The following is a 12,939-nucleotide window of genomic DNA, read 5'->3' on the forward strand; positions in this document are numbered from 1 at the left end:
TGATAATGCTATGAGAAGTTACCTTGGCTAATATAGTATGAAGATCCAAAGAAAGTGTGTGAAGTTTTTCAGCTTCAATGTCTTTGTCACCATTGACTATATGGCCACCCTCAGCCAAATCAGTGCATACAATATCATTAGACACTTTACTGTTCTCTTGATTAGATCCCCGTGTGCCCCAAAGCAGTGCATATATATCCACTCCACATAATACATATAATTTTGATACTATATCCGTCCCCCATCTTCTATTTTCAGCTGGATCCCATATCCTCCGTAACTTGGATGAAGGGTTGATATTTGTGGCATCTGCATCTGGTCTTGAGTTGGCTCCTTCTAATGTTACATGTTTTGGTTGTTCTGGTTTTTTCCTGTAAATTAGATCTTCCTGCAAAAATAAATCTAAAGAATAAAACTGATACCAACATTAACTTGAGTTCTTTCGGAAATAGATCCATTTGATTTCAAACAAACTCCCACAGATACACAAAACAGATGAGAACAGCAAAGGCATCTCTAGCTTCAAGTAAAACAAGATCACCTGCCCAGGACTGCAGTCACGCCTTCTCTTTGAAGTTAAAATTGCATCTGACCTTAACCTGGTTCCTTCTGCTGTCACATGCTTTACTTGTGCTGTATCCTTCCTGCTAAGAACTTCTTCTTCCTGTAAAAATTAATCTAAGGAATGAAAATGATACTAATAGTAACTTGGATTCATGAGGAAATAGATCCATTTGATGTCAAACAAAGATTCCCACTGAAACACATAAAACAGGACACCAAAGGTATCTCTAGCTACAAGTAAAATAAAATCACCTGCCCAGGACTGCAGTCATGCCCTCTCGTTGAAGTTGGAGTTGCATCTGATCTGTAATCATCCAAGATTCTATTCTCAATGTAAATTTACATGTGATAATGCTGCCCTACTTAAATTAGATATAAAGGACAGATTACACCATGCAAAATGCTGGAATTAATGATCTGCAGTTGCTCAAATGAAACAAAGTTGCTTTGGATACGAAAAACTATGAAAACTCAACAAAAAAATATTGCTATATAGCCCAATGCAGAGAGTACCAGATGGAAGTTGCAAATGTTTTACTTCATCTCCCTCCCTTGGCCAAGAGTAGTTAAATGGAAATCTTGATAGAGCATGTATGAAAATCTGAGGCATTATTCTGCATAGGTTCAAATGAAGGGAAGATTGCCCTCAAAACCATAATCGGCTCAACCCAGCTAGATGGAGGACACACACACGGACAGCTACTAGAGGGACTTTTCACCACAATAGTACACATAAAGGGGCAGAAATGTGGGACAGACTAGTGGCTAATAGTTACATTCAGATGCCACTGCATGTGGCAGTGTTGAATGTCGTTACAAATTTCTACAAGAATTATATGATTGGCATTGTTGGGGGTGTCCTTGACATCCCCCAAATGCGAAAAAATAGAAACCTTAAAGAATCCCTCCAGTTGTTCAGAAGTGTGTTGGCAAAACACAGAATGGAGGTCTTTCACAGTTTTCTCATCATGCATCTGACTTTGTTCTCTCCACAGAAAAAGGATCACATCACAGAGCTAGGCGAAGGCTTCTTATTCTTGTTACATAACATGAATAGGGGAGGATATGACAGAAACAAGTAGAATGTAAAAACTATAACTTCCACTTAAGGAAGGACTGTAATCTTTTTCTTTTTTTTATGGATAGGACCTGCTCAAAGCCAGTAACTTATTTGTCAAAAAAATTAAAATTTATATACGCTTACACAAATACAAGTGTATGTGTATTATGTATGTATATATACATAGTTCCCAGACTCGGACTCAACGTGGACACAGTAAGGCTAACTCAACTTGGGACTCGGCAAAAAATCTACAGGACTCAGCAAAACCTAGGTTTCCGAGAAGTTTTGCCTAGGCCAGGTTTCTAGAGAGTCACAGGTCACAGGGACTCGAGCAAGATGACTCAACTCGAAACTTGCCAAGACTTGGAGAATCTTGGAGAGTCCAGGAACTATTATATACACACATGTATATGTACACATATGCATACATCTGGGGGTATAGTTATCCCTTGCTGTCCAAAAAAATAGCCTGTTCTCTGATATCCATGAAAAATGTCACTTTGTAAATCTTGTGGAACATAGACAAAATGTCAAAAACATTATTTTGTCGAGTCTTGTTCTATAAATATATAGTAGTTACTATGGAAATATTATAAAAAGCAGCAGCCCTAAGCTATTATTTTTTGTTATAGAAATCCTATAGGATTATAAAGACTATCCATTGGTTTCCAAAACCCAACAGTTGGTCTGCCTTAAAATCAAAGTTTCTAAAACATGAACATTGGTGATTTGCCTCAAAGTTGAGGTGTCTTTAACATGAATTTATGAACACTGGTACGGAATGAACATATTCCATTCTTGTCCATAAAACCCTATGTTCTGCAGTGTTACGGGGATGGAGATGAGGGAACAGCAGGGGACACATTTCCAGGGCATTTCCTAAAGAGCCAAAAATAGGGGACAACAATATACAAATTGTGTGTGCATGAAATTTTCAAATTATTAGGATATTACAGATAGAGAGAGGGAAAGAAAGAGAGATATCTCAATAATTGATAACAAGACAATATGCAATTAAATCACCAATTCACAAGTTAAAACAAGAGTATAACAACATTAGTGCTAATAGCAGCACTATAAATCAGTATGACAGCATTATAACAATAGCATCAAACATCAAAGCCATGGTCTATCTGAAAAGGTTTTAGGATCTCTGATAAAGAATAGAAGAACTTGCTATTATTCAATTATAATTCTGATATGGATGATTATCTATTTCAGGTCTGTTATTAATTTTGCATGACCTGAATATGACTATACTATATGTGAATATCTGTGGTGAACTGTGACTGTGATATGCACTAACTGTTTAATTAATTTACAGGTTTCAGATTCGCCGCTGAAGGAATGATGCATTGCCTTTTTATTGATGATGTTGTAAAGCAGCAATATGTATGAATATATATAATGCTACATAGGGTCATGTCTACATAGAGACATGACTCTACGTGGCACTACGTGGCACAAGTGCCACGTAGGGTCATGTCCCTGTGTGGACATGGACCCAGTCAACATTGATAAGTGTGAGTTCAATATTTACGGGCACAACACAATTCAATTAAGACCTGCGATCACAAAGATGGCCAGCTGCTAATGATGTTAATATAATAACGTTTAATCTTAGGTTTAGTAAATCGTACTTCAATATTAAACATAGGAATATATATATATATATATATATATATATATATATATATATATATATATATATATAATTGATTTACTACTTGCTTCAATTTGACTGAAGCTATTTCTTAAACACTCCCTCTTAGCGAGGGAGAATTGAACAACAAATATAGTATACACTTGACATGTGCACTAACATCAACCAAGGGATGTCTATCAAAGGTTATCTGATTTCCGGCACTCCAGGACAACTAAATTGATCAGATAACAAGTAGTCAGCATGTCATGAACTCTATCATGACAAGTATCATGATATCCAGTACTCTAGGAGAACAAAAGTAGTCTAATCATGATACATTCGTTACCACGACTTCCGGCACTCCGAGACAACAACTTTATTTAGTTTGACATTATAAGATCATCACCTTTCAATAGAGGCCCTACAAATATATATATCATTGAAAGATCATCACCTTTAATGATATACTTCACATATGATGGATAGTAACTCTTTAACAACAAATTTAAATGAATATAAATTTACATTTTACCATAAGACCGCAGTTCAGTCTTAGGAGTTACAATCACATTTGAATCATTCCAAGTTAACCTCTGAAATGCTCTAATTTATGCTTAGAGAGAGGTTTAGCAAATATATCAGCAGCTTGTTCATCAATGCTGATGTATTCTAGCTTGAGAACATCTCTGTCCACCATATCCATGACATAATGATAAGGAATTTCAATGTGCTTGGATCGATTGTGAAAAACTGGATTTACCGACAACTTACTGCAGCTTTGATTGTCACAATGCATAACGGTAGGCTTTAAAGGCTCTCCAAATAACCAACTAGCAACTTCCTTAATCATACAACTTCTCAAGCTCCCATGGATGCAGGTATATATTCTACTTTTCCTGCTAAACCATGATATCATAGTTGAACCAACACTGAAGCAACATCTCGTAGCGCTTTTACGATCAGCGGAGCTTCCAGCCCAATCAGAATCAAAGAACCCAAGAAGTTGGATCTCAATTAGTCATATTTAAGACCAAGACCAATCATACCGTGCAAGTATCGTAAGATGTGCTTGACTGCCATGAGATGAATCCTCTTAGGGTCGCACATGGAATAAGTCATTGGTTGCGTAACAAATATCAGGATGAATATTCACCGGGTACATTAGAGATCCGATTATCTGTCTGTAGTAAGTAGGATCAATAAGTTCTAATTCAAATCCGTCATTTTAAGCTTGTGAAGATTTGCTTCCATTGGTGTGGTCAAGGGCTTGCAATCCATCATTCCAAATTTGGTTAGGATGTCAACGGTGTATTTTAATTTTTTATTCATTTAAGAAAATGTAGTTCTCCTTTTGCCATATTTCTAGACCCAAGAAATAGTGAAGGAATCCAAGATCTTTCGTGTCAAATTCAGCTGCCAGATCTCATTTGCACTTTATTATAAGATGGTCTTCACCTGTTATAAGTAAACCATCACCATATAATACAAGAATGATCATATCACCATCGGATATTTTGAAATATATACTAAGATCGGCTTCATTTTTGGAGTATCCTGATTTAGAGAGATAACTGTCTATCCTTTCGTACCATGCCCTAGGGGCTTGTTTAAGACCATAGAGTGCCTTCTTTAATTTGCAAATATAGTTATTTTTGTCGTGAGTGACAAATCCTTAAGTTCTATATACACTTCTTCTTCAATAACACCATTTAGAAAAGTTGTCTTAACATCCATTTGATGTATCTTCCACCCTTTAGATGTTGCAATGGCTATAATGGTTCTGACAGAGGTGTATTGAGCTACTGGAGCAAATGTCTCCTCATAATCAACTCCAGCTTTCTGAGAAAATCTCCTAGCTACGAATCTGGCTTTTTGTTTTTCAATACTACCATTTGGAGCATGTTTGATTTTGAATAACCAATTGGAGGAGACGACAAATTTATCCTTAGGTCTAGATACTACATCCCATACATCATTTTTTAATATAGATTGATGTTCTTCAATCAGTATATAATTCTAGGGTTGACATGATAATGCTTCTTCAACACTTGATGGTTCTAATTTGATAAGTTCAGATACTAGAGCAACATAGCATGAATGGCTTCTTGTTTCTTGCTTTCTCTGAAAACTACATCAAGTTCTACTTGATTTTTTTCAAATCATCTTTCTTTCCCAAAGTGGCATCTTTTTATTGTTAAGGTTTTTAGTATTTCCTGTAATAGGACGAGGTGATTCATTTCCTTCAGAGCTATTCTCCCTTGATTCTCTATTATGGGATACTCATCTAATTCACTAGTTGATTCTATGTTTGATTTGTCAATGTTCTTCAAGAGGTTAAAAGCAATGTCTTCTTCAAATTTTACATCTCTACTGATTTCAATGGTTCTCTAACGAGGAATATATATACCTTGTAACCTTTGGATGATTCACTATATCCTATAAATATACCTTTCTTTCCAGATGGTTCAAGTTTAGTACTCTTTTCTTTGGGAATGTGAATATATATAGGACATCTAAAGATTCTTAGGTGACTTAAGTCTGGTTTAGTTCTTGTAAATACTTCTTCAGGAGTTATGTTCTCTAATATTGAGTGAGGACATCTATTTTCAATGTAAACTGCAGTGTTGGATGCTTCAGCGCAAAGTGATGTGGATATTTTGGTCATGCATCATGGATTTGGCGGATTCTATAACAGCTTTGTTTTTCCTTTCTGCAACTCCATTTTATTGAGGATTATATAGCACAGAAAACTCCCTCTTAATCCCAACAAAAGTGCAAAATTCTTTGAAGTTTTCATAAATGTATTCGCCCCCATTGTCAGATCTTAGAGTTTTGATTTTCTTCCCAGTTTGGTTTTCAACTAGAGCTTCGAACTCTTTGAATTTGGATAATACTTCACTTGATTCCTTAAGTTTTAAGAAGTAAATCTAAGTTTTCCTAGAGAAATCATCTAAGAAAATTACATAGTAAAGACACCCACTGAGGGAAGGGATTGACATAGGACCACACATGTCCGTATGAATAAGTTCAAGTATGGTTTTGGATTTATGTTCACGTTTGGGAAAAGATCCTTCAGCATTTTTTCCTAAAGCACATCTTTTACATGTTCCAGTATGATCAGCTTTAAGGCTAGGTAAGCCTATTACAATCTTTTTTATAGATAGAAAGGCATGAAAATGAAAGTGGCCCAATCTTCTATGCCAGATTTCATTAGATTTTGAAATTTCATGATTTAAGACTAGATTTTGATGGTTACAAAGTTTATACAGGCTTCCATCGTTGAGACCCATGGTATAGCATTCTTGATATTGGAGTCCTTAGGCCAGGAGAGGACTTTATCTTCTTGAAATGCAAGGCGATACCCTTGATCTTGAAGACCAAATATTGAAACTAAGTTTCTTTTTATGCCGGGTACAAATAATACACTCTTTAGTTGTATAGTGATTTCTGTTTTTAGTTTTATTAAGATCCAATTCCTTTTACTGGATAAGTAGAATTATCTCCAATAGGTACTTCTTCAAGAGTAATCTTCAATTGTTTCAAATTTGTCTTTGAATCCCATTATATGAAGGGATGCACCACTTTCAATTATCCATGTATTTTTGTTGGTATTTAATTCGCTTGATAGAGCTAAATAAACTAGATTTTCATCCTTTACTTGTGCTAGGGCAGCTTGATTTTTCTTCCTTTCCGGGTAGACTTAGTGAGTGTGACCAAATCTGTCACATTTGTAACATTGTACTTTAGACCAGTCTCTTTTCTTGTACGATAGGTTTCCTTTTCCTCTTTTCTATTTGAATTGACCCTTCTTTCCCTTATTGTTTGCATTAGTTTGCAGTGCTTAAATTTCTCCCTCTTGATGTGGACTGATTCCTATTGAGATTAGCCTCGACTCCTCTTGAGTGCATTCATTTTTTAGTTGCTCAAAATTTGGTAGTTCCAGTCGAGAGCTTAATCCACGGATAAAGGTTTCCCAAGATAAAGGTAAACCTTTTAGAGCAATTAGACATAGTTCTTTATTATCTACTTGATTTCCGATGATAGCAAGTTGATCCTTCAATTCTGCAGTTCTCAAAAAATATGATGTAATAGACTCTGCATTGCTCATTTTGATGTATGGTAATTGTTGCTTCAATGTTAGCAGTCTGCTGGTATTATTAATTTCGAATGTATTCTTAATAGTGGTGAACATCTCATATGTTGTTTTGAGGCTTGATATTGATGGGAGTATATGATCTTTGACAGAATCTATAATGATCTTCATAGCTTTATTATTATGTCTTCTCCAGATCATTTTATCAGGATCACTTTCAGGTATAGACTTATTTCTTCTACGTATCGTTCAAATTCCATCTCTTGAAGGATAATCATTATTCTTGTTTTCCATTATGCAAAGTTGGAGGCACCTTCAAATCTACCTTCTAATCTTACATGGTTCACCATAGTTGCAGGTTTGAGATAATGGATCTGAAATGAGCGTTTTGCTCTATCAGTTAGGCTCTGATACCATGACAAGGTTTTAGGATCTCTGATAGAGAATAGAAGAACTTGCTATTACTGAATTATAATTCTAATATGGATGATTATCTATTTCAGGTCTGTTATTGATTTTGCATGACCTGAATATGACTATATATGAATATCTTTGGTGAACTGTGACTGTGATATGCACTAACTATTTAATTAATTTAGAGGTTTCAGATTCCCTGCTGAAGGATTGCCTTTTTATTGATGATGTTCCAAAGCAGCGATATGTATGAATATATATAATGCTACGTAGGGTCATGTCTACATAGAGACATGACTCTACATGGCACGAGTGCCACACAGGGTCATGTTCCTACATGGACATGGACCCAGTCAACATTGATAAGTGCCGGTTCAATATTTATGGGCACAACACAATTCAATTAAGACCTGCGATCACAAACATAGCTGACTGCTAATAATGTTAATATAATAACATTTAATGTGAGGTTTAGTAAATCATATTTCAATATTAAATATAGGAATATATATATATATATATATATATAATTGATTTACTACTTGCTTCAATTTGACTGGAGCTATTTCTTTAACACTATCAATATAAATATCCAAATCAAAATGTCTCAAATATATATCCACAAGTCCTAAACATCAAAATATAACAGGCTATAGGCATAGCATATGAAACTAAGCCTCTCTATGTGTGTAATATTAAGATATTGTAGATAGAGAGAGAGAAAGGGGGAGACATACTTCAATAATCAATAACAACAACACAAGATGCAAATAAATCACAGATTCACAAGTTACAACAGTAATATAACAATATAAATCATAATAGCAGCAGTACAAACCAGTATGACAGCATTAACAATAGTATGAAAACCATGGTCTATCAATATAAATATCCAAATCAAAATGTCTAAAACATGTATTTGGAAGTCTCGGACATCAAAATTAACAGGCTACAGGCACAGCACATGAAACTAAGCCTCGTTCTAGCTATCAATTTCCAAGGGCTCAGTATCATTTGAGTCACCATGGTAGCCCGACTAGTCCTGGATGTACCTCCTGCATTTGAAGTTTATCGTCCACAAACACGAAGTTGAACTTTGTGGGGCCCCCCAATTTTGCCACTTTGGCAAAAAGAACTTTAATAAAAAAAACTTTTTAACGCCAAAAACCAACCAAATTAGTAGGGAACACTTTTTCGTTTCGGGGATGGATCGAGGACGTTTCGGCTGTCCCCTAGGTGTTTCAGCGACAGCTAGTTGTCCCCAAATGTCATGGGACGTTTCCTGCAGATCTTTGAAATTAGGGACGTCTGTAGGACATCTCCTTTTCATCCCACTGTTCCCAAAATATATTGGGGACTGAAATGAGTCTCCTGGTGGCAGGAAATGTGTCCCAGTGTAACATAAATAAAACTGTCACCTAATAAAAGTGAAACCAGAAGTAAGGGACTGAAATCCATTTGAATTTGTTAACAATATCCTATGAAAACATGAAATACATGTTAAGTCTCAGAGTTTACATGAATATCAATAAAGGTATATGGAAGAGAAGTAACCATATTGTAATTAAATTTCTAAACTTTAGCAGTGACAAATCTTGCAGATTAAATTCTCTAAAACATCAAACAATTTAGCTGTTATACAAAAAGACATATGCCAATCTCTAATAACTCTGTTTCAAAAACAAAGCAAACCACTTAAAATAACTATGATTAAAAAACACATCAATGAATCCTAATAATGTAGACAAGATACTCAAGATTGGAATTTTAATTCTTACAGACTCGTCTTCTTTAAGTGTTCGAGTTCAGCTTCCTTAGCTGCAAGTGATTCCAAAGCCCTTCTAAGTTTTTGTTCCTTCTCATCACGATCCCTGTAAAGTTCCAACTTTTCCTGGTCCTGAAAAAGAATATTTATCAATATTTTCTTTCAATTTTTCTATCAAAGCAATTGCTATCAAAATAAGCACAACGAAAACAAAAAACAAGTATGATAGTTTTAAGGATAAATCTTAATTTTCAATTAGAATTTAATCAACCAGTGTCTACTATAAATGCAACTGTAAGCCTCGCAGCAGAATAAAACAAAACAGAAAATTAGTTTAGTTTACTCATTGCACAAGGAAATATAAGAAATTGGAGAACAAGCAATTCAATTACAATGTAAGACACTGTTATATATAACCTGGCAGAGTGAAAACACAAAATAACCATGAAATAAAATTGAAATTATTAACCAGCATCTGATCTGGGTGTCACAAGCTGTCAATTATTATGCAAACACAAATAGTTATGATGCCGCCTGTCTGTAATTTTATATAATGTAATACACCATCTCAATGACTAAACCAGACGCATTCCTGAGCTTGTCTCTAAATTGACAAATCTATCTCAACCTATAAGATTTGGCATAGATTTGCCCTAAATATCATTAAGGTTTGCATAGATGCCTATGTAATCAGCCAAGGCCTGATGGAAAGAAGTAAGAACTAGTCACATAACCAGGTTGCTCAAAACAATATAAGACTTAAAAACAACTAAGTAGCTATTCCATGCAAATGAGAAAGTAAAGGACAATAGTGCAACAATGTTCAGAGATGTACAATCAGTATGTAAGTTATGTGCAAAAGGGGTTGCAGTCATAGATGATGCAACTAAGTGGTGAGAAAATTTCCTACCCATCTGGATAAGGTTAAAGACCCGCCACAAAACATAGAAAAGTGCATGCTCAACTTCCCTTTTAAATTATGCAACAACTATTAAATCAAAAACTAAACCTATGCAAAACTAAGTATGATTACCCTGCAATGCAGTAGATGCATGCAAAATGCATAAGAAATGAATGAACCTACACCAGTAACTTAAGTGGGCAAAGAATGGATCCTCATACATACATGGCCAGGTTTTGTATCCATGTAAAAAATTATCCCCCTCAAGGAATTTTGTGAAACACTTATATGTTGCCTTTCTCTTTTCTGATTTTTTGTCTGTTTCAGATTTTTTGATATAGTTTGAATGATGCTAAGAAATTTAGAATGTCTGCAAATGATATTACAATACCTCTTACAATGAACTAATATGCAAGTGCAGTTCTTTTTGCTATTTTCAATGCATATACATGAAAACTAGATATGGAATGCATACCTACAGCCAATTGACATTTTGACAAACAATTGGCATACAACTATTATGCTGCTCACATATGCTATTAGATGGACATTTCCTCAAACAAATGGTATGCAACATATATCTCCTTTATTGAATTCATTCCCATGTACAATGTTACTATAAATTTGCCAAAACAAATGGGCTTACAATAATGACTACAACAATGCCAAATCTGATACTTAGTTATCACTTACAACAGCACAATTATATGCATAAGATTACAATGCTAACTACTAATAGTTGCAAGAGGAACCTGATAATAGTGATGCCCACGTCTACACTCAATAGTCCTTCATCAAACCCTTTGGTTATTCCATAACTTTAAGCACAAATAGAACTCCAGAATGAAGCTCTCCTGAATGCCAAATTCAGTGGATATTTCACCACCTCAAATGGTTGCAACACTAAAGAATTAACACTCTCCAATGGCTAACAAATCATAAACCCTTAGTTTCTTCTGCCAAGTTCATATCAAATGCAATTGACAATAATCGGATGCCTAACAATGAAGCTCCCACCTCTATTTATTATTTTTCTTCACCCTTCTAGAAGGAAATAAAATATTATTTAATTGCACTCTCTAGAAGCTTCCCCCTTTCCAGTACAATAATTCATTGTACTTCTAGAAAATGCACTCTCTAGAAGCTTCCCCCTTTCCAATACAATAATTAGTTGTGCTTCTAGAAAATTAAATTAATTAAATATAAAGTCACCTTAAGATTTATTTATTTATTGACTTTAATTTAATTTATTTCTCCACTTAGCCTTCAGAGAACGAAAAGCTAAGAACTCCATTGAGGGTCTAAAAAATGGGGGACATTAAACTGCGAGATAATGCATCAGCAACTATGTTCTTCTTCCCTTTTAAAAAAAAACTATATCAAAGTCATGTGCTTGTAGCTTGCTGACCCACTTTTGTTGCCTATCATTCAACTCCTGCTGCCCAAGAAAATGTTTCAAGTTGTACTGATCTGTCTTAACCTTAAACTTGCTGCCAACCAAGTTATGCCTGAATTTAGCCAACGCGTGCATGATGGCTAACATTTCCTTGTCGTAAATACTGTAACTCCGCTCAACACCCCTCAACTTCCTGCTTTCATCAGCAATCGGGTGCTTGTCTTGCATCAACACTACTCATACCCCCTCTCCTAAAGCATCACAATCTAACTCAAAGGGTCTAGTAAAATCAGGAGAGGCCAATAAAGGGCAAGAGCTCATCAACTGCTTGAACCTATCAAAGCACTGTTGAGACCTATCTATCCACTCAAAAGCATCTTTCCAAGTCAAGTCAGTAAGGGGAGTTGTCGCTTGTGAATAACCCTTCACAAAGCGTTAGTACAATCCACACAATCCCATGAACCCTCGGAGGTGTGAAAGGTTCTTGGGTGGAGGCTGATGCAGAGCCACACCTTGGAAAACTCAGGAGGAAAACTCACTCCACTGAGCTACTTCAAGGGGCACGCACATCAATCAGCCAGGATCGTACTCAAATCAACTTCAAGATTGGATTACTCAAAATATATAAATCTGCACATTCTTTTACAACCATGGTTTAAAGGCTTTCCATCTTTTCATAATCTACTAGATCAAAGACACCATTAATTATCTTGGGGTTTCAGCACGGCTACTAAGCTACGAATTGAGAAATTTTAAAACCGAAAGTCCAAAATAACAACACCCCGAGGCCCTGGAAGCACGAATGGAATCAAAATAAAGGGCTCGAATAAGCTGAAAGGACGCAAGGTTGAGTCAGAAAACAATAACATTGTTCTTCAGATGATTCGATGATAGGTTTCTTTTCATCACCCCAAACTACTGCAGCTGAATCGAACTTTCATTGCAAATGTACAGCGGCTATATGTATATAGAAACAGAGAGTTCTCCGCAGCTAACAACCTAAACAATAGATGAACGGCAACCATAGATTTGCGCAAACGATCCCGCTGCCGTTTATAAACAAAACACGGAGATGAATACAGTACTCTCCAAATTCTA

General features: G+C 35.5%; 1 protein-coding gene and 1 long non-coding RNA gene across 5 annotated transcripts in view; one reads left to right on the top strand and one right to left on the bottom strand.

The window, feature by feature from the left end:
- LOC149532314 (uncharacterized) overlaps window positions 1-12,939 on the top strand; it is a 113,585-nt gene that overhangs the window by 54,527 nt on the left and 46,119 nt on the right. The window lies entirely within an intron of this gene.
- Window positions 1-12,939, bottom strand: part of LOC149532315 (uncharacterized) — a 119,487-nt gene that overhangs the window by 53,786 nt on the left and 52,762 nt on the right. For all 4 annotated transcript variants that reach the window (XR_016356661.1, XR_016356662.1, XM_089803018.1 and 1 more), the window contains exons 3-6: window positions 9,558-9,676; window positions 817-868; window positions 542-664; window positions 23-388 (exon numbers count right to left, since the gene is read on the bottom strand). Coding sequence is in view for 2 of the 4 variants with exons in the window: in XM_089803018.1 (XP_089659144.1) it covers window positions 23-388; window positions 542-664; window positions 817-868; window positions 9,558-9,676 (660 nt within the window). In the remaining 2 variants the exon portion in view is untranslated. The remainder of the gene's footprint in view (window positions 1-22; window positions 389-541; window positions 665-816; window positions 869-9,557; window positions 9,677-12,939) is intronic.

This window comes from Cupressus sempervirens, chromosome 10 (assembly GCF_028749045.1).
Source record: "Cupressus sempervirens isolate cs-2001-9-10 chromosome 10, ASM2874904v1, whole genome shotgun sequence".
Taxonomy (NCBI): Eukaryota; Viridiplantae; Streptophyta; class Pinopsida; order Cupressales; family Cupressaceae; genus Cupressus; species Cupressus sempervirens.